The sequence below is a fragment of the Trichomycterus rosablanca genome, chromosome 9 (assembly GCF_030014385.1).
Source record: "Trichomycterus rosablanca isolate fTriRos1 chromosome 9, fTriRos1.hap1, whole genome shotgun sequence".
NCBI classification, from domain to species: Eukaryota; Metazoa; Chordata; class Actinopteri; order Siluriformes; family Trichomycteridae; genus Trichomycterus; species Trichomycterus rosablanca.
The window spans coordinates 17,851,154-17,877,294 of NC_085996.1; the positions used below are offsets into that span (position 1 = coordinate 17,851,154).

At 37.1% G+C, this 26,141-nt stretch overlaps 1 protein-coding gene across 1 annotated transcript in view; it reads right to left on the reverse strand.

Annotated features, from left to right (window-relative positions):
* Positions 1-14,644: 14,644 nt before the first annotated feature.
* aig1 (androgen-induced 1 (H. sapiens)) overlaps positions 14,645-26,141 on the reverse strand; it is a 39,161-nt gene continuing 27,664 nt past the window's right edge. The window contains exons 4-6 of the mRNA XM_063001207.1: positions 19,091-19,206; positions 16,384-16,547; positions 14,645-14,780 (exon numbers count right to left, since the gene is read on the reverse strand). Coding sequence (XP_062857277.1) covers positions 14,746-14,780; positions 16,384-16,547; positions 19,091-19,206 — 315 coding nt within the window. The 3' untranslated portion in view covers positions 14,645-14,745. The remainder of the gene's footprint in view (positions 14,781-16,383; positions 16,548-19,090; positions 19,207-26,141) is intronic.

Sequence of the window (26,141 nt, forward strand, 5' to 3'; positions counted from 1 at the left end):
TAAAATAAAAAAAAAATAAGTGTGATGTTTTGTAGTGTTTGTGTCTCTTGTGCTGGTGTATCTTAGTGCAGTGTCGAAACTGTAGATCATAATATATTACTGGATAGGCTAGAAAATACAGTAGGTGTTAAAGCACCGGCACTTGCTTGGTTTAAATTCTATATAGTTGACCATTTACAATTTGTTCATACAAATATAGTATAGAATAGAAATTACAAAAGTAAAGTATGGTGTTCAACAGGTCCTATTCTAACATCTCTGCACTGGCTGGCACTTAAATTCCACATTAATTACAACCCCAAATCAGAAAAAGTTGGGACAGCATGGAAAATGCAAATAATAAAAAAAAACACAGAGTTTCTTACATTTATGTTGACTTTTATTTGATTGCAGACAGTAACAACCTGAGAAATTTCATGTTCTGTCTGGTCAACTTCATTTAATTTATTAATAAACATCTATTCCTGCATTTCATGCCTGCAACACATTCCAAAAAAAGTTGGGACAGTAAAGCACTTTACCACTTACTTTTACAGACAGTTTACCACTCTGTAATGTCGCCATTCCTTTTCACCACACTTAAAAGATGTTTTGGCACTGAGGATACCAAGTGATTTAGTGTTTCAGCTTTTATTTTGTCTCATTCTTCCTGCAAACACGTCTTAAGATGTGCAACAGTACGGGGTCGTCATTGTTGCATTTTTCATTTCAAAATTCTCCACACTTTCTCTATTGGGAACAGGTCAGGACAGCAGGCAGGCCAGTCCAGTACCCGTACCCTTTTCTTCCGCAGCCATGCCTTTGTAATGTGTGAAGCATGTGGTTTTGCATTGTCTTGTTGGAAAATGCATGGACGTCCCTGGAAAAGATGACGTCTTGAAGGCAGCATATGTTGCTCTAAGATCTCAGTGTACTTTTCTGCATTAATGCTGCCATCACAGAAGTGTAAATGACCTTTGCCAAGGGCACTGACACAGCCCCATACCATGACAGACCCTGGCTTTTGGACTTGTCGCTGATAACAGTCTGGATGGTCCTTTTCATCTTTGGTTCGGAGCACACGGCGTCCATTTTTTTCAAAAAAGACCTGGAATGCTGATTCATTTGACCACAATACATGTTTCCATTGTGTGATGGTCCATCCTAGTTGACGCAGCTTCTGGACATGGTTAACATAAGGCTTCTTTTTTGCACAGTAAAGTTTTAAGTGGCATTTGTGCATGTAACTCCATATTGTAGTGCTTGACAAAGGTTTGCCAAAGAAATCCCTTGCCCATATGGTTATATCAGCTATTGTTGAGTGGCGGTTCTTGATGCAGTGCCGTCTGAGGGATCGAAGATCATGGGTGTTCAGCTTAAGCTTGCGCCCTTGGCCTTTATGCACTGAAATTTCTCCTGATTCCTTAAATTTTTTAATGATATTATGCACTGTAGAGGGAGAAATATGCAAAGGTACATTAGAGGTACATTGTTTTTTAAACATTTCAATAATTTTCTCATGCATTTGTTGACAAACTGGAGATCCAGAACTCAGCTTTTCCTGAATGCTGCTTTGATTACAATCACCTGTTGACGTCACCTGTTTGGAATCACATCTTTTTTTTTTTTTTACCTCATTACTAGCCCTAAATTGCCCCTATCCCAGCTTTTTTTGGAATGTGTTGCAGGCCTGAAATGCAGGAATGAAGGTATATTAACAAATGAAATGAAGTTGCGCAGACAAAACATGAAATATCTTATGTTTAAACTGTCTGCAATCAAATAAAAGTTGAAGTAAATACAAAGAACACTGCATTTTTATTTTATTTGCGTTTTCCATACTGTCCCAACTTTTTCTGATTTGGGGTTGTACAAACTTCTTTACTAACCTATAAAGTGTGCTGCATGTCTTTAGACTGTGGGAGGAAACCAGAGCTCCCGGAGGAAACCCACGCAGACTCGGGGAGAATATGCAAACTCCACACAGACAGGACCTGGATTGCTCCAACTGGAAATCTAACCCAGAACCTTCTTGCTGTGAGAAAACTGTAACGTATATATATAACATGGTGTTTATGTATACCATCAATAACATGGTATACATACACACACAAAGCAAACATTATTTGGTATGTCTGTTTTGTACATGCATTTATTGGCCCTCATATGTGCAACAGGTATAGCATTGACATTGTGTTGTTTAAAAATCCCAGTTCTATGTTAGTGGTATTGCAGCACTAAGAATGGTTCACAAATAACACGATTAGCAGAAGGGGTGAAGGTATAAAAAATAATGCAAAATGGGCTGCAGTAAGTAATTGTGTACCCACTAAGAGCATCCAAATGGTATGTGTACAGTGTTTATAGAAAATGATCTCCAACTGTATCTGCCACATTAAATACCCAACATCAAAGTAAAAAAACAAACAGACAAACCTAACCAATTAATTTGTAAAACACATGATTTGGATAATTAAGCATTAGAAACTTACTCTTTAGGGGCACAAACAATTAGGGCACAAACAATTACCTTCCACATCACACTCAGGCTAATTGTCCCACATTGTCTGTAGTGTATTTATTTTCTTTAGACTGAAAAGAGCATTTAAAGAATTAGGGATTTAAATGATGGTGGTGCATGGTAAAACACAGAAGTTTACATGGTAGTAAAGGTGCTTTCAAAAGGGTTTCAGAATAATGTCATGGGAAGGCTCAACCTAGGATACTGATACAAAAAGATTTTAAAGGCTTTAAGTACCCGTTTGGGTATTGGTCAGAAAAAAATATAGCTTATCAAAAGACCAGTGATTTATACAAACCCCATTTCCAGAAAAAATAGGATGTTTTGTAAAACACAAAAAAGAAGAATTTTTGTTAATTCTCTTGAATCTTTATTCTTAGGTTGTTTGTACTGATCAACTTTATTGTATTTTGTAAACAGAAACACATTTAGAATTGTATGCCTGCATCACACTCTAACATAATATTGTGTGAAGATTCAGGAATCTTTTTTTGGAGAGATCAAAATAATTAAGTCTTTCACCATCTACTGTTCATAATATTGTGATAAGATCCCAGTTCGTGTTGGGCCAAGTATAAAACCACTGTTGAATGTGCATAACCTATGAGCTCTCAGATGGTTTTGCATTAGAAACCATCATGCAAATATAGCCACATGGCCTCAGGAGTACTTTAGAAAACCATTGTCCCTTAACACAGTTTTGCTGCTGCATCAAGAAATGCAACCTAAAACTTTACTTTACAAAGACAATTCTATGCAGAAACTCCTTGAGTATTCTGGGTCTTAACTTATCTCAGATGGTCTAAAAGACAGTAGAAACGTGCTGTGGTCAGAAGAGTCCACAAATAAGCTTGTTTTAGAGAAAATTTGAGTTCTTTGTGCCAAAAATGGTGGATGCATCAGTGCCCATGGCATGGGTGATTTGCTAATGTGTAAAGATATCACTGACACGGAGGTGTATATTAGGAAGACACTACAGTATAAAGGCACTTGTAGCCATCAAGGCAATATGTTTTCCAGGGAAGTCCATTATTATTTCAGCTAGACAATGCCAGGCATCATTCTGCACATGCTACAACAGCATGGCTTGACCAGCCTGCCGGCAGTCCAGATCTGTCTCTGCAAAAAAAAAAAAAAAATGCAAAACTGTCTTTGTTTCTACACCATTAAAGTTTTGTTAATAGAAAATGTGATAGATCATGATGTAAACACGCCTCTGTCCCAACTTTTTTGGAGTTTGTTGCAGGCATCAAATTCTAAATGTGTTTATATCTTAAAAATACAATGAAGTTGTAAAAACACTGAAAATCTTTTCCCTTTCTTTCCACAATTATCAGTTCAATATTCAAGAGAAATAGCAAATCACAAAATCACTTCTTTTTATTGCATTTTACAAAACATCCCAACTGTTCTGGAACTAGGGTTTGTACTTTACAAGTTACATGTAGTTGTGTTTGACCTTTTGGTGAGATATAATTATCAAAATCTTTTCTCTGTGTTTTGGCAAAACCCCCAGTTTACAGTATTAGTAGCATTTCTATGTGTACTGTATCAAGTGTGGTAGATTATTACACTCACTGCAAGTCCCTTAGGGCTTTTTCAGCAGAAAACATATGCAGTTTATTATTTTGTGATGAATGATCTGCTGCAGAGCATTCATGGCTGTCTGAATTTTCTTTTTATGCAAAAAAGAAAAGGCTTGTTGACAACAAAATGGCTATTTCAGTGCTGAATGAGTGACAGGAGAGCATGAACTCTTTGTGTATGTTTTGAAGCCTGACTGTTTAAACTTGTGCAAGCAGCTTGCTGGTTTCATGACCAGAAGTGAGAAAGAACATGATGTCATAAAATAAACGCACAGCCGCCCACGCTGTTCCAGCTCTGGGTGGAACAGATGCTCTGTTCTGTCTAGATCATTTATGGAAGTGAGTTTTTATATATTTTAAATAATTAAGACACTGAATTAAATCTAATTAAAAGCAATTTCAGCTGTTAAAAGTACATTTACAAATGTACAAAAAGTAATATTAATTTTAAGACAAATAAACAACAATGTCTACTGTTTGTTACCAAAACATTCACAATACAGTTATTAATTATGCATAAGTTTTCTGTGGCCAGACATTCAAGTTCAGTGCTGCATATTCCACAGGATAGAATTTACTTTTTGTTGTTCTAGATTTGCACTTAATATATAGATACACCGATCAGCCATGACATTAAAACCACCTCCTTGTTTCTACACACATTGTCCATTTTATCGGCTTCACTTACCATATAGAAGCACTTTGTAGTTCTACTTTCTTACAGTTCTACTTTCTCTGCATGCTTTGTTAGCTCCCTTTAATGCTGTTCTTCAATGGTCAGGACCCCCACAGGGCCACCACAGAGCAGGTATTATTTAGGTGGTCGATCATTCTCAGCACTGCCGTGACAATGACATTGTGGTCGTGTGTTATTGTGTGTTGTGCTGGTATGAGTGGATCAGACACAGCAGCGCTGCTGGAGTTTTAAAATGCTGTGTTCACTCACTGTCCACTCTATTTGACACTCCTACTTAGTTGGTCCACTTTGTAGACGTAAAGTCAGAGTTGGTCATCTTTAAGATCTTCATCAGTGGTCACAGGACGCTGCCTACGGGGCGCTATTTGGTTGGTGAACCAGCAGTGACAATAAGGTGTTTAAAAACTTCATCAGCACTGCTGTGTCTTATCTACTCATACCAGAACAACACACACTAACACACCACCACCATGTCATTGTCACAGCAGTGCTGAGAATGACTCACCACCCAAATAATACCTTCTCTGTGGTGGTCCTGTGGGGGTCCTGACCATTGAATAACAGGGTGAAAGCAGGCTAACATGATAGCATCACCTGTTAACTATTTATCCATTTACCTTCCAGTCCTACGTAAACTGTATATACACAAAAATCAATAAAGTTAATTAAACATTCTCTTGATAAATCTCATAATAAATCTCTTTAATGAATTTCAATGAAACAATAAAAGTAGAAATTGCTTTCTGTTTTTATTTGCATTTTACATTAGGTGCTATTGATAGAATTATGTTTGTAAGAATGTATCCTACTTTTGGGCACTAAAGCAACTAGAAATGTGTGGAAATCAGTTTAAAAATTAGGATACAACAATTACGAGTACAACAATGACAAAACGAGTAAAGTATGTTTTTTATGACGGGAATGTGAAATATGCAAGGCAGCCTTTAAATATAAATGGTTTGCCTACCTCAGACAAGTCTGATTTTATCATTACTATGCTAATGTATGCAAGAGAAGCATTAAGCTCACATTTAATTTGTTACCTCCACATGAGGCAGTGGTGGTGTTAATGAGAAGACTACGAAGTGTTGTTCTGCAGAAGACATGCTGATGGAGCATGCATAAAAAACATACCAAGCATACCAAACATCAAAAGGAAACATATATAAACTATTTATAAGAACATTAAAATGAAACAGAATATTTATTTAGAGATACTATTTCTCAGGGTTTTCTTCAAAAAGAAAATATGCACTTACAGTATATACACAGTACTGTGGACCATTTTCTTTTTGAAATATAATTTGATCACTAAAGCTCTGCTGCAATGTGAGCTTTGAAATTAAAAAGGATAAATCCTGAAACTGGAAAGGAGGGGAAAAAAATTTGACAGGGATGTCACAGTATTAGCACCTCATTTTAACAGCCTGAGCTGTCTTCTCTCCTCCTGTGCAGTTAGAAAGATGTATTAAAATGTACTATGTTTCTGCAGTTGATTTCATTACATTTTCAGCTGATTTGGTTTTCACATTCGTTTTTTTTTTCTGTTTACACGAGAACACACATTGTCAGAATAATTCGGAACAGTGAAACAACTCCCCATGTGAATAAACCTTTGTCACCTGAATGTGGGTGAATTACAAATCAGTTCCATAAGGTGCTTCATACTTAAAAAAGTCAAGTCAACTTTATTTATATAGCGCTTTTTACAATAGACATTGTCTAAAAGCAACTTTACAAAATCCAGGACCAACAGATACAAAAACCCCTGTTGAGCAAGCCGAGGGCGACTGTGGCAAGGAAAAACTCCCTGAAAATTACAGGAAGAAACCTTGAGAGGAACCAGACTCAGCAGGGCCCATCCTTCTTGGGTGGTCTGGAGGATACTTTAAATAAATAGGATTTACACAAATCATACAAACACAGAATTAAATGAACTAAAAGTTATAACTGGCAATAAATAAAGAAATAAATAATAATAGAGTTATTATTCAGTCTAGTCTTTAATAAAGTCTGTAGTTAGTTCTTGTCATTCTTGGTGCAGTTACTCCCGATCCGTCACATCTGGCAGAAGCAGCATCGTTGGCACTGCAGTCTCGACTTTAATCCTTAACCTCGGCGGGTAAACAGGTTTCCATTAGAATGCCCTTGGGGTAAAACAATAGAGAATGTAGTTAATAATGTACAATGCTAGTTAAGTAAAACAGTTTTACAGAGAGTTTTAGACTCCGGCAGCCCTAATTATTACAGCATAACTAAAAGGGAGAGCAAGCAGGTAACAAGGTCATGAAGGCTTTCACAGGACATCAGCGCCCTCCTCTCCTACCCAAACCGGAGTGATCGGACAAGAGAGGCAGAACGACAGCAACCCAACATCCCTGATCACCACAAGTTTCTATGACCAAGAACCCCCAAGCTCTGCGCCTTTGTCTATACTAATCAAAAGCCTGGGAAAATAAATATGTTTTCAGTATAGACTTAAACATTGAGACTGTGTCCAAATCCCGAACAGAGGCAGGAAGATTATTCCAAAGTTGTGGAGCTTTGTAAGAAAATGCTCTTCCACCAGCCGTGATCTTTTTAATTCTAGGAACTATGAGTAACCCTGCATCTTGTGAGCGAAGTGGATGCGCTGGGTTGTAGTGATTAATAAGTTTACTCAGATACTGTGGAGCCAGACCATGTAGCGCTTTATAGGTTAGTAAAAGTATTTTGTAATCAATGCGGAATTTAACTGGCAGCCAGTGAAGAGATGATAGAACAGGACTAATATAATAAAATTTTTTAGTTCTAGTTAGCACTCGAGCTGCTGCATTTTGAACTAACTGGAGTTTGTGTATGGATCTACCAGAGCATCCAGTTAGAAGAGCATTACAATAATCTAACCGAGAAGTTATAAACGCATGGATCAGTTTTTCAGCGTCATTAACAGATAGTATATTTCTTATTTTAGAAATATTACGCAAATGATAGAAAGCAACTCTAGTAATATTATTAACGTGTGTATCAAAGGAGAGATCTGAATCTATTGTGACACCTAAGTTTTTTACATCAGAGCTAGGAGTAACAGAGAAAGTGTTTAGGTTTAGCACCAGGTTAGACAACTTGTCTCTTGCAGCTTTAGAGCCAACAAGTAAAACCTCTGTTTTATCTGAATTAAGTAAAAGAAAATTACCTGACATCCAGTTTTTTATGTCGTTTACACAATCTTCTATCTTACTGATTGTGTCAGTATCATTTGGTTTGGCTGATATATACAGCTGTGTGTCATCTGCATAGCAGTGAAAATTTATGCCATGTTTATGAATAATTTCTCCTAGTGGAAGCATATAGAGTGTAAATAATAGCGGTCCCAGTACCGACCCCTGTGGAACACCACACTTTACTTTTGTTGTTTCTGAGCATTTATTATTTACATAAACAAATTGCGAGCGGTCAGTCAAATATGATTTGAACCAAGAGAGTGCAAGTTCTTTAACACCTACTGTATTTTCTAGCCTCTCCAGTAAAATGTTATGATCGACCGTATCAAACGCTGCACTAAGATCTAATAGAACAAGAAAAGAGACACATCCATTATCAGAAGACATTAACAACTCGTTAACTACTCTAATTAATGCGGTTTCGGTACTATGGTTGGGTCTAAATCCAGATTGAAATTTTTCGTGAATACAATTTTCATTCAAATAAGAGCATAACTGTTTGAAAACTACTTTTTCTAATATCTTAGAGACAAAAGGAAGATTTGAAATTGGCCTATAATTAGCTAGAACATGTGGATCAAGATTAGGTTTTTTAATCAGGGGTTTAATAACAGCGCTTTTAAACAATTTAGGTACATACCCAAGGCTAAGGGATGCATTGATTAATGTAAGCAGGGGCTCTACAATAGCTGGGAGTAAATCTTTAAGTAAACGAGTTGGAACAGGATCGAGTATACACGATGATGACTTTGATGATTTAATCAACACAGTTAGTTCATTTTGGGAGATTGGATTAAAGGAATTTAGTTGGATTAACTCGTTACTATTATCATCACTATTCTCACCAATGCTGCTCAGAGTGAGTCCATACTTAACATTGGGAAGTGACACACACTGACTCTGAAGTCATATTTTTTCTATCTTATCGTTAAAGAATTTTAAAAAATCATGGCTGGTACAGTCGGGTGGTATATTAGATTCAGTTTCATTGACGTTTTTAGTTAATTTGGACACTGTCTCGAAAAGGAATCTAGGATTGTTTTTATTTTTCTCTATTAGGGACGAATAATATGAAGATTTAGCTTTTATAAGGGCATTTTTATACTCAGTTAGAGCATCTTTCCAAGCAATCTTATACACTTCCAGTGTAGTGTGAAGCCACTTGCGTTCTAATTTCCGTGCTACTTGTTTAAGTGCGCATGTGTGGTCATTGTACCATGGAGCACGTTTTTTCTCCCTAATCAGTTTAGTTTTGAGTGGGGCTACGTTATCTAAGGTTGTGCGCAGTATGGTCTCTAGGTTTTGAGTTGCCTGATCTAGTTCTTTAGGTTCTGATGCTGATATATTTGGTAATTCTGGTAGGCAGTTTATGAACGCTGCTGCAGTTGCAGATGTAATAGTGCGCTAACATTTAAAATGGTGTGGTTGCTGTATATTATTGGATAGGGAGACTAATTAAATTAGTAGGTAGTGGTCAGAAATTAAGTCATTCTGTGGTACGATTACCAGGTTGTCTATGTTCATACCATAAGTAAGTATTAAATCTAAGGTATGTTTACAGTGCTGAGTGGGTCCCATTACATTTTGGGTAATACCTAAAGATTCTAAAATAGAATCAAATGCAATTTTGAGAGGATTACACTTATCCTCATAATGAATATTAAAGCCACCAACAATTAAAGCTTTTTTAGTTGATAAAACTAATTTAGAAAGAAAATCGGCAAATTCGTTAAGAAATTCTGAGTAAGGACCAGGGGGTCGATAAACAGTAACCAGCTTAAACATACTAGTTATGAGACATACATAACATACATAGCTATGTCAGAGATAAGAACCTCAAACGAGTTTGTTATGGGAGATGATTTTACAGTAAGACCTACGGTATGTCTTTGTCATAAATTGTGGCTATTCCTCCACCACAACTGCTAAGATGTGGCTTATGTTCATAACTGTAACCCGGAGGAGATGCTTCATTTAAACTTAGATACTCATCAGGTCTAGCCCAGGTCTCAGTTAAACAAAGTGCACTAAGACAATTATCTGTAATTATTTCATTTGCAATTACTGTTTTGCATGCAAGTGATCTGATATTTAGAAGTCCTAACTTTAGTTTAGCCTTACTAGGGTTTTCATGATGCTCATTTAGATTAATTTTAATTAAGTTATTTTGACATACTTTTTGATTTAGTTTTGGATTTAGTTTTGGCTTACACCTGCCACGGTAAACAGACACAGTCTCAATGGTTTGTGACCTAAGGATTGTCCGATGGCGACTCGCAGACAGTTGGTTAGGCCTGTTTGTCAGCTGCCTGGTCTTGGCTCTGGGTAGTCATTTACCTCTATCTGCCGCTACACTAACGTGGTGGTAAAGCCTGTCATCTATGCTGCAAGAAATGCGAGCAGCACCCTCCCACGAGGACACCATCCCGCTTCAAAAGACCAGGCCTTCCCTCAAAAGTGGACCAATTATCTACAAAATCAATGCAGTTTTCTGAGCACAATTTAGACATCCAGCGGTTCAGCGACAATAACCTGCTGTAGGTTTCGCCACTGGGTTGAATCGGTAAGGGGCCAGAGCACACTACTGCCTCAGACATCGACCTAGCTAACTCGCACACCTCTTTAACATTATTCTTAGTAACCTCAGACTGCCGTAAACGAACATCATTAGTGCCAACGTGGATAACAGTCTTCGAAAATCTACAATTAGCATTAGCCAGCACTTTCAGATTTGCTCTGATGTCAGGCGCCCTGGCCCCCGGAATACAGGTGACTATGGTTGCTGGTGTCTCTATGGGGGTTGTAATGTGCACGTGTCGGAGCTGAGAATCTCCTATAACCAGAGCACTTACATTAACAGGCTTCTCACCGGGTGGGTCACTGAGTGGGGAAAACCTGTTGGACACGTGCAACTGAGATGGTCGGTGCTTTGCCCTACGACTATGTCGCCGAGACGTCACCCAGTCGCCCCCGCTGTGAGGGCTCTAATGCCGGAGTCTGGAGTTCTGTACCTGAACTGCTGGCATTCGGGACTGCTACAGCTAAATCTAAGCCCTCACTAGTAGTAGTCTGTTCTAATGCCCGAATGCGCCCTTCTAACACTGAGATCTTCTCCGTCAGACTAACAACTAATCTACACTTATCACATATAAAGTTATCACTAAACACAGAGAAGGAATAACTGAACATGTTGCACTCGGAACAGGGATATAAAGCTCCTGCTGGGGCCATAATAACAAAGAAATGTACTTAGCTTTAGAAGATGAGTTGAAGTTGATGTTTAAGTTGGATTCACCGGTGCTTCTGCTGGTAGTCACAGAAAAACGGCTTTAATTCCGGATGAAACAGGCGTTGATAAGCTGAAATACAAAAACCAACAACCAAACAAACACAAACGCGCTTCGTTTCCGACAAAACGGCTGTAATTCTAAAGGAAAACGGTGTTTATGCGCCGGTGTACAAAATAAATAAACAACGCAGTTCCTACGGACAGAAAACGATTATAACTCCCCACAAAACAAAGGTGTTTAAGCGCTGAAGTACAAAAACAGCCAAACACAAACACGCTTCGTGCGGACAGAAAGCGGTTTTAATTCTGGATGAATAAGATGTTTATGCGCTGAAGTCAAAACTTGATTGAAAAAATAGCTTCGTTATTCCAATTTGTGCTTTGTTGCCTTTTTTTTATTTTTGTTGTTTGACTCTCATGTGGTTTAGAATTGGACATGACATTAGATGAACTGTCAGCTGAGTGGTAGCTCAGTAGTTAAGGTAAGGTATGCTCCACCACTTCCGAATGTCAATATTGGGCCCTTGAGCAAAGCCCTCAACTTTCGATTGCTTGGATTGTATTTGGTTTCATTAAAGCATTTAACAGATTTTTATCCAAAGTGACCTAAAATTGTGACTGAATACAGTGCAATCAACTGAGGCCTTGCTCAAGGGCTCCACAGTGGCAGTTTGGCAGTGGTGGGACTTAAACCAGCAATTTTTGGGTCAATATTCCAGTGCATTAACCACTGAGCTGACACTGCCCTATTCTGATGTCAGGAGATTCAAATGTTAGTCTTTTTTTATCTAAAAAGGGGAAAGATTACACATAGGGGGTTGAGAATTACTGACCCAGTAGCACTGTAATCCCCAGACATTCAGCAGAAACAGTATTTAACATTAAATATTTTTAACCCTGTCTTTTAGTTAACTATATACTAATTTGATTGTTTTATTTTATATATTTTGGCTATGCTTTGCAGTTTAGAGAAACCAGTATATAAATGGTTATACAGGTCTGTTTTCTTACTGGGTGCACCTATTAAAAGTTGATTGGTGTTTCTCAGTGAGTCATGCTTAAAACTAGAATGCATGTGTTTCTCATTTGATATGTCCTACATAACACACAGGGATTGTTATGTTTGGGCTAAGACTGTGTCTGTGAAGGCAAGGGCAAAGAGGCCAGAGAAAGTATGTGACAAACATTATATAACCCAGACAATGATTTTTCCCTTTAACTGACTAATTTGCTTTCCTTTTCTCAGCAAACTGTAACATACACTGATCAGCCATAACATTAAAACCACCTCCTTGTTTCTACCCTCACTGTCCATTTCATCAGCTCCATTTACCATGTAGAAGCACTTTGTAATTCTACAATTACTGATTGTAGTCCATCTGTTTCTCTGCATGCTTTGTTAGCCTTTAATGCTGTTATTCAATGGTCAGGACCACCACAGAGTAGGTATCATTTGGGTGGTGGATCATTCTCAGCACTGCAGTGCCACATGGTGGTGGTGTGTTAGTGTGTGTTGTGCTGGTATGAGTGGATAAGACACAGCAGTGCTGTTGGAGTTTTTAAACACCTCACTGTCACTGCTGGACTGAGAATAGTCCACCAACCAAAAATATATCCAGCCAACAGTGCCCCGTGGGCAGCATCCTGTGACCACTGATTAAGATCTCGAAGATGACCAACTCAAACAGCAGCAATAGATTAGCGATCACCTAAATAGTACCTGCTCTGTGGTGGTCCTGTGGGGGTCCTGACCATTAAATAACAGGGTGAAAGCAGGCAAAAAAAGTATGTATAGAAACAGATGAGTTTTAAGTTTACAGCATGTTTTTGTACACAGCCACTTATCCTCGCTAAAATTTTTCACACCTTCTTTTGGTAAGCTATCAATCACTGACTCAAAGTCAGAACAAGAGCATTTATTTTATTTTATAAGTATTTGAAAAAACACAGAAGTATTTATACACTTATACACTATAGTCGTGTACACTTGCAAAAAACGTAATAACCTGGATTAACGGTAATGTTCTGCCTAAACTTATAATAAACAAGCAATTTCATTTTCTTTATTTTTCAAATTAATTCATAATTTACAGTAAAATCTAAATAATCCTAGAGCATTGTATTTAATTTGCGTGACGAATTCATTTATCATCAGTAATGTTTATAATTTAGAAATTTGTGGAATTTCCTTTATGAGCTTTTTTACGTCATTCAACAGCTCCTCAGTTGGGTCTCAGTAAGTCTGGACTCTTCTTATTCTAATCAATTTATAACAGCACTTTGAATCTCTTTGTTGCAGCATTTAATTTTAACAGACTGATACTTTGACACTGTTGACATTTCTTGATACAATTTTATTGATATTGTTTCCTTAAAGATTGCAAGCTGTTCAGACCCTAATAAAGCAAAGCAGTTGTTGAGGTTTTGGTATTGGTGTGCAATGTCTTTTCCTCCAAAGACATTACAGTCAAAGGTTTGTCTAATTTATCCACAGAACATTGTTTGGGCTTGTTGTGGAAACCTTTTTGAGAAGCAAACGTACCTTTACAACCCAAACCTAAAATCTTACCTCATTTACTGGAACTGCTTAGCTCGTACTTGTTCCAGTCTGGCCAGTGAATGATTAATCAGAATGATTACATGTATTGTTAAAGACATGAGAAAATTGTTTTGAGTGTTACTGAAAATGTTTGTCTGGAATAATGAATAAAAATCATAACACATTTTATGAGTATTTACTGAAAACAACTCCTACGGTAACTTCTTGCTTTTCAGAGAGCAGTAAGAGTTGAGCATTTTTTAAGGAAATCTGGTTAATTTCTTTACAGTATCTTACAAAAAAACTATATTTAAACTAAATATAAAGTAGAATCTCAAAGCAGCCCATGCACAGAAAAATAGCTTGCTCATTTACAAACAGGTGAAACATATTGCATCCTGTTCTGATGTCAAGACAAGCTCTGTTAGCTGTAATGAACCAAATAAGATGCTCCTTACTGCTCCTTTCTTTAACTTCCTCAAACACACCACAATGAAACCATGTCCAATAACTACTGTACCCCAGCAACTGATTTTAAACTTGGTACTGAGAACAATAGGTAATTATTAGACCATATGCTTGTGGCTATGGACTATAGTTTTATAACACAGAATAAGGTATAATACTAAACATATATAAAAGAAAAGAATTTCAATTAAAAAGTAATATTTAAATATTTTTTAAAATCCAGTTGATCCATGTCTAAAAGATTTGAGTTTTTTGGATTAGGGAGAACATAGGATTGTCACTTCTGGTGGGGATAAAACGATTAGCATTAAAGTGAACTCTGTAGCATTTCTTTTTACATTAATTAATGATTACTCTCCCTGTGTCAGCTTTAATGTTCAGTTCAGATTTACTCTCAAAACAAAGGGATGTGGAATTGTGAGAACAGTCTTAAGATGATCAATGAATTGCACTGGTGAATAACTCAGTCCCCTTTATCCTTCCTGGACTCTACAGCACCTACAAACAGAAATAACAAACATAATTAGTTGTGTCCTGTGTCCTTTTTATTGTTGTAAAATTTATTACCTGCTTCTTGTGATATGTATGCTTTGTGTTTTTCATCTGCTTTCGTCTGCCGCATTGTAATTGTACATATTACAAGAGAAGATGGCAATCAGGACCACTAGCCAAACCAACCAGTGGTAATTGTGTAATGGTTTGTTTATTTTCATTCATTTGCATGGCAGTTGTGGTGTGTGGCCCTCATAGAGGAAGATTTTTGGTTCGCCAGCAATTCTAATAAATAAGCCCACCAACATCAAGCAAAGAGAGCTCTATAATGCAGCATTAAATGACCAGAGACACTGCAGGCACTTACATACTATCTCTCCCTGCCAAGTGTGTTTGTACAAGTCCAAATCAGAAAAAATATCATGGATTTCATGGAAATGCAATTAAAAAAATGCAGTGTTTCTTACATTTACATTTTATTTTATTTCAACCTAACACTGAATAGCAGTATCCATGAAAGGCTGAGTCTTTTAAAGATAAGTGGCTGTTAAAGACACAAAAGAGGGTTGGGACTCCATATTAACACTAATTTAGAATAATGAGTTTGACCAATCTTGTGGTTAATTGTTCTCATACTATGGCCCATATGGTATTTATTAGATTCAGAACAACACATTAATTGCAGCAGTTATAAGACTATGTGCTTAGGCTTGTATGTGTGGGTGCTCAAAAAGCACTCTGTGATTTGTAGGTCAGTGTTGTTTGGGTGGGCGGTTGAGAATGTGGCCCTTATCAGACTGCTTACACTCCCATCTGTCTACACTCCCATCCACAATACTCCACTGTGCTACATGCTTCAAACGATGCTAACACTAACATGTGGGTGCAGCCTAGTGTTTATATATGAGTTTAGACACTCTGCTTAAGTCTCCAATGAAACTAAGCAAAATGCAAAACTAAAGCCAATTTTTAGAAGCCACAAAGCCAGTCTATAAGAAGTTTTGTATGTTTTGCAGGTGTCAATGTACTTACGCTTCCTTCCACAACCAATAAACACGCAGAAGGAAAACTGGTTGCACCAGATTACCTCTAGATATCAATTAGTGAGTCACTGTGCAATAGATTGATGTTCCTGTCCTGCTCCCTATGTTTCAGGGTATTGTAGGACCTACCGTAAATCTGATTAGGATGAATCAGTTAGTGAAGATGAATTAACTAATAAATGTTCCACAAACACATGTTGATGCAATGTTTGGATGGTGACTAATTTTTGAAGATGTTTTACTTTTCTTATTTGCTATAATTTTCTTACTATCATTGTTTTATCTCAGCACAAGAAAAATCAAGCATGAATACATGTAAAGCTGAAGTCAAAGTAAGCTCTGGTTAGCTCTTAAGATTAGATCATACTCATTTGTACAAAAAATATGACAATGCCCAATTTAAAAGTGAAACAGAGAGGTGTGCAACATCTTAATAGTTTTTTTATTTAGATTTGTAGATGGCTAATCAATACATTTCAGTGGTAAATCTAGTGGATTAACTGTAATAGCAATGTTTTAGCAGGTGTGAAAAACTTTGAAAAACAAAGAACAACACACACACTTACTTTTTGAGGCATCCCAGATATAGTTGTTGAGGATTTCCCCCATGACATAGTAGAGGCTGATAAGTGCTGTGAGGCAGATGAAGAAGAAAACTTTGGCTGTGGTGCCAATGTGTTCCAGCAGTGGATACACCCAGACCCCGGTCACATTATGTACCCAACACATCCTTAATAAAACAGAGAAAAAGTAGTTTGTTACAATTCATCCTTGCACCTGTGATTTGTATTTTATAAAGCTGGAATGACAGGTAAGTGGCTAGTGTGAACTAAACAAACCTATCAGGGTGTGTTTTCAGGTGCCTTATGAAATTTGATGTGGTTGATCCAGTGTCTTTAATTTGTTTCCCACATTCTTTGCATGCTGGCTCTCTTTAGTCATATGCCAGAATTTTTTACTCCCTGTACCTGAAGACTACCATATCAAGCTCATGCTAGCCTGATGTTAGATTAGAACATAAGAAGAGCAGAAGAACTTGGACAGCCTCAAGATAAAGGACAGAGAATTAGGGGGAATAAAGAAAAAAGGATTAATACAACTATGGTCTCGTAACCAGAACAGGGCAACTACCATGTAAATAACTCTTGAAAATCATAACAAAAAATTACACCAGCAATTCCCCACACATCGATTGGAACAAAATAGTGCTAGGACTCGGATAACACACCTTAGCAATGTAAACTAGCTAAGGTCTAATGGTCTTAATCAATTGCTGCTCATAAACATTATTAAACATATTAACTTATACCACTTGCCTATGTTTCCTTGAAACCCAGTATAACCAATAACAAATAAAGTAAAAAAAAAAAAAACATTAAAGAAGAAATAACAGTAATTGACTCAGCTAAGCAACTTGCACAATCCTGTAAAAAAAACACCCATTAGCATCTGCCAGACAAGGCAAGACATGCTAATAAAACCATTCCATGTGCAATACCAAGCTGATGTTAGTGCTTTTAAAATTAGGTCACTTTAAAAGCACTTGTCCTCAAGGGCACACTTAACCAAAACAAAAATAGGTGAGTATTTATTGTTTAAAGCACACCAATATGCTATGCTTCATTCACAGAATACAAAATATGCACAATTGTCACCTGAAATGGCTGTGGATAGCTGCCTCGGCTCAGTAAACTAGCTGCATTCAGACACTATAAAAAGCATAGTGGCTCTTATACATATAACACTGCACAATGGTTAAGACAGCAACTTGCTAAAATGCTCAATAAAGAAGCAAGCATTTACTTATTTTAAATTGCTGCAATGTCCAGCTCCACAACCAATCCCCCACAGAATCCAGCCAGGATGTTAAATGTTAAGGATTAAAAGCAGTTCATTGCAACCCAACTGTTCACTCTGCCAGCACAATTTTTTTTTAAAAATGCAATGCACTTTTAAAAGGGCAATCACACTATGGCTATATACTGTATATGTGACGTAGTAATATTAAATGCTATAATAAGGTAACTCAGTCTCACCTGTCGCATCAGAAACTACCGTAGAAACAACATGGTTCTCTTAAAAGGGCAACAACTTACTAAATTACTCCTACCTGTTAGAACCCAAAATCAGAAACAGTTGGGACAGTATGGAATTTACAAATAAAAGAAAAATGCTGTGTTTCTTACATTTACTTTGACTTTTAGTTCATTGCAGACAGTATGAACTCCAGATATTTCATGTTTTGTGTGGACAACTTCATTTCATTTCTTACTATACATCAATTCCAGTGTTTCAGGCCTGTAACACATCTCAAAAATTTGGAATAGTGAAGAATTTACCGCTTTGTAATGTTATCCTTCCTTCTCACAACACTTAAAAGACGTTTGAACACCTAGAATAAGTGAAGTTATATAAGTTCAGCATGTGTAGGAGAGAAATCTTTCATGCTATTGGGGTGCATCAGTGCCTATGGCATGGGTGATTTGCATATTTGTAGAGGTTCCACTGAATTGGAGGCATATATTGGGATTTTTGAGAAACACATGCTGCCATAAAGGCAACATCTTTTTCCAGGGAGATCAATGATTATTTTAGACAATGTCAGGCCTTATTTTGTATGTGTTACAACTGTAGACACAGAATATGTGTATTTGACTTGCCTGCCTGCAGTCCAGATCTGTCTCCTATTGAAAATGTATGGTGCAGCTTGAAAAGAAGAATCAGATGATGGTGACCACAGACTGTTAAGCAGCTGAAGCCTTATATCTTTTGCAAAACTGCAAGAATTAGTGTCCTTAGTTCCCAAACTATTAAAAAGTCTTATTAACAGGAAAGGTGATGGAACATAGGGGTAAACACGCCTTTGTGCCAACTTTTTTGGAATGCGTTGCAGGCATTTGTATTTACATGTATGTATAAGTTCAATAAAACATTCAGTAAAAGATCAGTGAAAACATTAGGAATATTTTATTTGTACTTTTGTCAGTTAAATAAAGATTCAAGAAAATTAACAAATCAGAGATTCTTCTTTTTATTGCATTTTACAAAACGTCCTTCATCAATCTTTTTAACTAAATAAAATGTGTATTTTGGGCTTATTTGCTCCCAAAGCAAACAAATACTTGTAAGAAAGTGTTAGTGTATTTGGTCAACAAATACATAAACTCAGTGTTTCCAAAATAGTAGCGGGGTGTTTAGCATTTTGCTGCACCTAGAATTATACAAAGATTGCACCTGGATAACAGCATTGTAACAGTGAGTAAAACCAATTACCATAGAACATATCCTACTGCAAAACTGCATACAGCCAAGAGTCCACACAGCCTGCTGGGATATAGATGATGTGTAGTTCTCATCTCAATGATGATAAAAGGTAGCACTGTTGTATGCTGCAAACGAGAAAAGGAAACCAATTAGAATAATCATAAAACAAAATAGTAAATTATTATTACGGTATATAGAAGTACTGAATGACATTTCTGAATGCCCACACTGATAAACATCTTTTAGTTTAGGTGCTTTATTATTTATCAGCTGCAGACTAATTGTTTATCCTTCCTATTACATTCAACATACCTGTGATCTAAACACCTCTAAACAATTTTAGCCAGACTGTTTCTAAAATTGATTGATTTAATGGTTAAAAGTAACATTTGTTTTTACTCAGTATAGCATACAGGGTCATTTTGTTCCAAGACAGAACCAAAGACAGATAAATTCTTACTCCATACCATTTCATTTAGTAAAATAAGACCAGCAGTGGTACTCCTATCCAACACAAAAAAATCCCTAAAAACAGGTATAAACAGCAAACATTTGCTTCAATAGACCCCCTGTGTATAGTGTCATGAACAGAGGCATTACACAAGAATAAAGACTGAAGGTTAAATTACACATAATTCATTCATTGATTTAACCAACCACTTAATTCTAAACATGAATGTGGTGTTAACTTTACATTAAAGCAAATGTTGGTCACTGAATAACACAGTTTCAGTAGGACTGAATTAATGGGACCATAAATAAATTTTTTAAACCAACTTAAGAACACTTAAGACACTGACTGCATGGCATTACATACTCACACATTCACTTAATGCATGTTATTTAGAGGGATCAAAAGAAGAGAAAAAACATCTCACAGACAGTGACAAGGGGCAAGGATCGAACCCAAGACCCCAAAAACCGCGTTGCTGTGTGTTTTAAAAAAAAATAAAACTCTTTGTGGTTTCAAGAGCAAGTCTGTATGGGTCGGTAATTACTCCCAGCCTTTGTCTTCCAAACCAGATGTTGAATCTCTCATGTCATGTTTGTCTGTTCTTGTCTACTGTTATAGTCTTTACAGGTCAAGACATTCAATTTAAATGATTATGACTGCAGCTTCTGGAGGACCAGTACTGCTGGGGGAAAATTAGAATAATCGTAGTGGCCTTAAATCAGACAGGGGCCCACAAACATCTTACCACTGTCTTTGTTGCATTTTATTCGGAGATTTTGGGCCTTTGAGTTGCTTGGGCAGCGCAGCAGTTTAATGCTCCAGCCCACCACCACTGAGATTCACTTTTGAACCTCAGCTCTGCTATCAAGTGACCAGGTGCCTACACAGCCATGATTGGCTGTGTCTGTAGGGATTTTGAAAATGGTCAAGCAGAGATTTCTCATTGCTGCTGCAATTACAGTCTCTGCTGGCTGGTCCATACGCCTGCAAAAGGGTCTGTTGTTCACAGGTGGCACTGTGTGGCTCTTTGTACCCAATACTATGGTATGTGTGACCCCGCCTCTGGAAGGTAAAGAGAATCAGTCACTGGCTTCACACATGTCGTAGGGAACTCTTCTCAATCTCGGTTGGAGGGCTGCAGCAGCAAAAATTGGGATATGACTAGATTTGGAGAAAAGGGGGAAAGTAAAAATAAATAAATAAATAAAAGGTTTTAAAAGGTTTAGGCCCTATCAAATGTGTTTTGGTTTTCCCCAAATTCTGTTGTTTTATTAATTTTGGGTTGTTTTGTAAATTATTTGTATGCAATTCCACTAGGAGGTCATGTCACAAAGTTAATTTATTTATTTACTGTACAAAAATCATTGTGGACACAGGTTGACCTGTAACACACCATAGCAAAGATTTCAAAAGCAGCCAATATTTTCTTATTATGCTCAACCAGGGGTTCTCAAACTGTGGCATGTGGACCAGTTGAGGCTGGCAACATAAGGATGCTGCCCAACTTACATAGGTAAATGTAACAAGCTTTTTACACATTTAATGCAATTAAAACATAACTTGTAATGATTTTGCCTTTTAAATGTTTACAGCCACCAGATGGCAGCTATTGAACACTGACCTTAGCTGTCTCACTGCCTTAATTGACACTGAAACATTTGGTGGGAATAGCTTAAAAGAAGTGAAGAAACATGTGAAATTTTATGTTTATCCTTTCACCCAAGCATTTACACCATTTTTATGGCTAAAACGAAAGCAACATTTGAACTAACTCTTTTAAATAACTTTTCTCCTCCAGATCTTAAACCAAGCACTGCTGCTATAATTATGGTGAAAGATGTAATGCACATCATTTTAATTGAATGTTTGGTGGCAGAAAGTAAAAAATGACATAAATCTGGTAATGTTTGCATAGTCTGGAAATCTGCATAGAACCGTTATGCTGATTATTTAACATCTTGTAATGATGGCTTATTTATTTACTTATTTTTACAAATGTAAAAAAATGTTCAGTTTATCAAAGGGTGCTTGGGCGGCCGAGTGGTCTAATGCGCTTGCCCACCACCACTGAGATCAGAAACCAGCTGTGGCTATGAACTGGATGGGACACAAACACAAACGGCTGTGTCCGATGGAGTGTAGGTGGTCTAAGAGGTGCTTGGCTTCTGGCTGGTCGAGGCACCTGCAAGGCACCTACAATTGTGCAGAGGAGGCCTTAGCACCAAGAAAGACTGCTCATTTGCCAGTTTTTAATGGCACCACCCTGGTCCCTAATGCTGATGCCCTACTCCCTTATGGCACCACCCTGATTTCTGATTGGATTACATTGCCCTGATATCAGCCATTGGGAATGGCTACCCTACTTGATGGCACCCCCTGTGCCCATTGAGGACATTGCTCTGCTTCCTGAGGATGTTGCTCCTCTTCCTCAGTCCTGTTGCTGGTACCAGCTTCTATATAATCCTCCCCGTCTCCCCTCTAGCATTATTAGAATTACAGATAAAACCTACCTATTTGTGTACTGGTCCTAGGATATTCAAGCTATTATCACAAAACTTACATAAACAAATAAAAAAGTAAACCTCAATACTTATCTAAAACATTTAGAAACTATATGGCCAGCACATTCAATTGTTGGTAAACGGAACTTGCTTGACCTAAACAGTGTGTCTTTGATGGATTTTTACAAAACTTGAGGCAAATCTTTAAGACAATATTCATAGAAAGAAAAACAAGTTTAGGGCATAAGAGAGAAATGGGGCAATGTAGAACAGAGATAATTTGTCTTTTACAACTGTCAGTAATAAATGATTTGATGGATGCATCTACAAACTAAAACATGTAAGAGACATGATTCTCAGGGCAGTGATAGTCGCTGTAAATACATCAGCTAAATGATGCAGTAAAGAATGATTTTAACAAGACCCAGTAATTAGTGAGGTCAGACCATTCATCTTTGGTCAGTCTGGTTTATCAGTCAAACCCTTTTACTAATCTTTACCAGAGGGTCCAATAATTGTGAATGGGGACTGTAGTTAGACGTTTATCCATCCAACAGGTTTTCCATTTCTTCACATGACTTTTAATGCTCTTTTAGAGTGACTGTTTTTGTTACCTTCTTGACCAAGTCCCTTCTTGCCAACTTCAAGAAGGCTTACATTTTGACCAAGCTTCTTCCATTTCATAATTATTAAGGCCACTGTGGTCCTGAGAACACTCAATGCCTTAAATATTGCATTATATTGCCCTGATATCAATGCCTTGACAGCAGATATCCACAGACAGTTCCTTGGTGGTATGGCTTGTTTTTTTGTCCCAACAATGTAGTGTAATTTGTGAGCCTTATAGATAGATCAAGGTGTGTGCCTTTTCAAACTATGTCTAATCTATTCAAATATCAAAATTAAAAATCTAGATATATCATTAAAGATAATTAAAGCAAACAATGTACCTGGTCACAAACTGGAGAACCACAACAAAGAGTCTGAATACTTTTGAAAGTAAGATATTTCAGTTTTTGGTTTTATTTTTTTAAAAGTAATTTTGAATAACTCTAAAATGTGTTTTTACCTCATCATTATCAGTGATTATTATATATATCAGTTCATTATTGAAATCACATTGAACATGCGCACAAGTATTTTTTTAACCACGGTTTAACCGCAGGCTAAGGGGCCAGCCCCTTGTGATAACTTTTGAGACGGTCCCTAACTCAAGACACAAACAGCAAAAATCAAACATCTAATGTCAAACTAAGTTTAAATTGGTTGTAACCTGATAAGAGAAATACTAGCTTTTAAGTAGCAGGTACAGAAGGACTTTTGGAATGTATCGATCATATGTAATAAAGGCGCAACAATATTAGTGGGTATGAAGGTATGTAGAAGCACTGCTCCACAGTGACACATCTGGTCCCACCAGCCTCTAATGTAGAGAGACATCTTACTAAAATAAATCTCAAAGTCATCATGCAATCAGGCTTGTGTATAACAGGTGGATCAAAAAAAAGCCTAGTAATTTATGAGCAACTATGCAAAGAGACAGTTTGCCAAGAAATGCTTGTAATAAAGCAGAAGAACATTAGCCAGTGAGCTATTTCAGGGTCTCTGTGTATTTGCAAATGTAATTTGCACATCAGTACAATTAATAAGTACATAAGATAACTACGTTTTGAAGCAGCATAAGCAGCCTTCTAGATAACTTGTGTTTATATCAGTGTTTCAACATGGAGCATTACAGAGTATGACTGCATAACCAAAGTGTATGGATGATGGAATAGCCTGTCTGCAGTACAGACTCCACTCCCATTAAAAACGTGTGGTACATAATAAAGCAAAGAATATGACAATAAAGGGTACAACAAGTTACAACAACAAAAAATACAACAAAAAAGCAGCATATATTTTAATACCCAAAAAGATTGTTAAATGAAAGGTGATGTAACATAGGACACATGCTACTGTTTCATTATTTTGGAAAGTGTTGCAGGCATCCAATAAAATAAAGAAAAAAAATACTGTGGTTTTGTATTTTTAAAAAATACTGGTTAATTTATAAACAGCTGCACTGCATTATAGGGGGCTTTCCCAAATTTGGAAAATTTGACTGGATAATGAAATACTGGATACTAAAACTGCATACTGTGCACAAAGCCTAAAATCACAGCCTTAAAACAGAGTGTATGTGCTGCCAAAACAAGAACACCATGCTGGAACAAGTAGTGAAACCTTCTCAACTAAAATGACATTGATTTTCGTCAGACGTGGTTTGTGCTATTTACTTCTCTATTATGGATGCCACTTTCCCCCCGTGTCTTTCTTATTGTGGAATTGTGTACATTGACCTCAACTAAGGCAAGTGAGGCCTGCAATGCTTAAGATGTTGTTCTAGGTTATTTTGTGACGTCCTGGATGAGTCATTAATGTGTTCTTGGTGGAATTTTGATAGGCCGGCCACTCCAAGAAAGATTTTTATTTCTCCAAGAAAGGTTTTTTGGATAACGGTTCTTAGTGTTTCACTGGGGTCTAAGAGCACTGGTAATGACTTTGTAACTCATTTAGATTGGTAGATTGTACTGACTTTCACATCTGTATTTCAATCTCCTTAGAACAAGGCATCAGGTGCTTCTTTTTGAGACATTCTAGTCTGCTTCACATTGCCAGATTTTGTTGGTTATTTTACAGGTTTTATTGAAATTATGTTTTTATTTAACAGGACTGGCAGTAATCATTCCTGGGTGTGGCTAGTAAAATTAATTTATGGAGGAAGCACTCTCTTGACACACTATACCCTCACGGCTATTATTATTATTATAATACATTTTCTTTAATGTATTTTATATTGTTATATAATACATTAATTTATATTTTCATTATTACTATTTGAATACCATACAGCTATTCACATGGGTGTTTACTGTAAATGATTTTCATCGTAAAATTTTGTGAATATCACACATTGTCGGACAGCAATGTTAAACTTAATTCTGCTTCATGCTTCAGTGGATATTGCACAAGGTAGGAGCACTTAAGTACAAATTGTGAATCATAAATAACAAAGATAGGCTTGTGTTTTTAAAAAAAACTGAGTCTGTTGTGCCCAACCCTGGCATAACTGTCCAAGAGGTGCTTAAGTTCAGTTACAGTATGTGGGCGGTACATACTGATATGCCTATTTCTATTCATTACTTACTTAAGCTTTGGATTTGTGAGGATTTGGCATGTCCTAGGCCACAGTTTAAGTCCCTGATTAAGATGACACTTGCTGCTTTATTAAATTCTTGCCTGACTTAGCCCGTAAAGAGCTGTAGCTAGACACGTGGGCTAGTCGGCCGACCAGCGGAAAGCTCCCGGAGGGTATAGTGTGTCACGAGAGTGCTCCCAAGGTCAGAGCTTATGTTTCCCCACCTGGTCTCTCAGGCTGTCTCTGACACAGTACCAGTTGACAACAGGGCTCACATGACACCATAGTCCATCGCCCTCTGTCAGTGAAGAAATCTATGCTAAATACTTCAGTGTGGATTAGGAGGAGGTTGCGTGCATTCACCTTGTGCTAGGGCTGTTGTTTGTGCATTTGTCCTAATGGTGCAGTTTTGTCTATGCAGAATTGCCCATAAACCAGATGTGTTTTTATTTTGGTTGAGCCCCCATCTTGATTTAAAGTGGAAGCTCTTATTCTCTGACCACAATGCAAAGAAGTCTTGTGTTTGAGTCTTGTGGTTTTGGCCAGAGCATGAAGACTGTCTATGGAAAATTCCATTCAACATTCCACATTACTCATCCAGAAGAGCCGGAACTACAACCCCAAACCAGAAAAAAAAAGTTAAAACAGTGTGAAAAGTACTTGTGAACTGTTTCTTACATTTACTTTAACTTTTATTTCACTGCAGACAGTATAACTCTAAGATATTTCATGTTTTGTCTGGTCAGCTTCATTTTATTTGTTAAAATGAAAATAAATAAAAAATACGTGATTTTATATCAACAGGTGATTATCATCATGATTTGGTACAAAAGTATCAGTATCTACAAAAAGCTTAGTTTTTGGGATGGGCAGAGGATCTCCAGCTTGTCAACAAATGTGTGAGAAAAATATTGAAATGTCCTA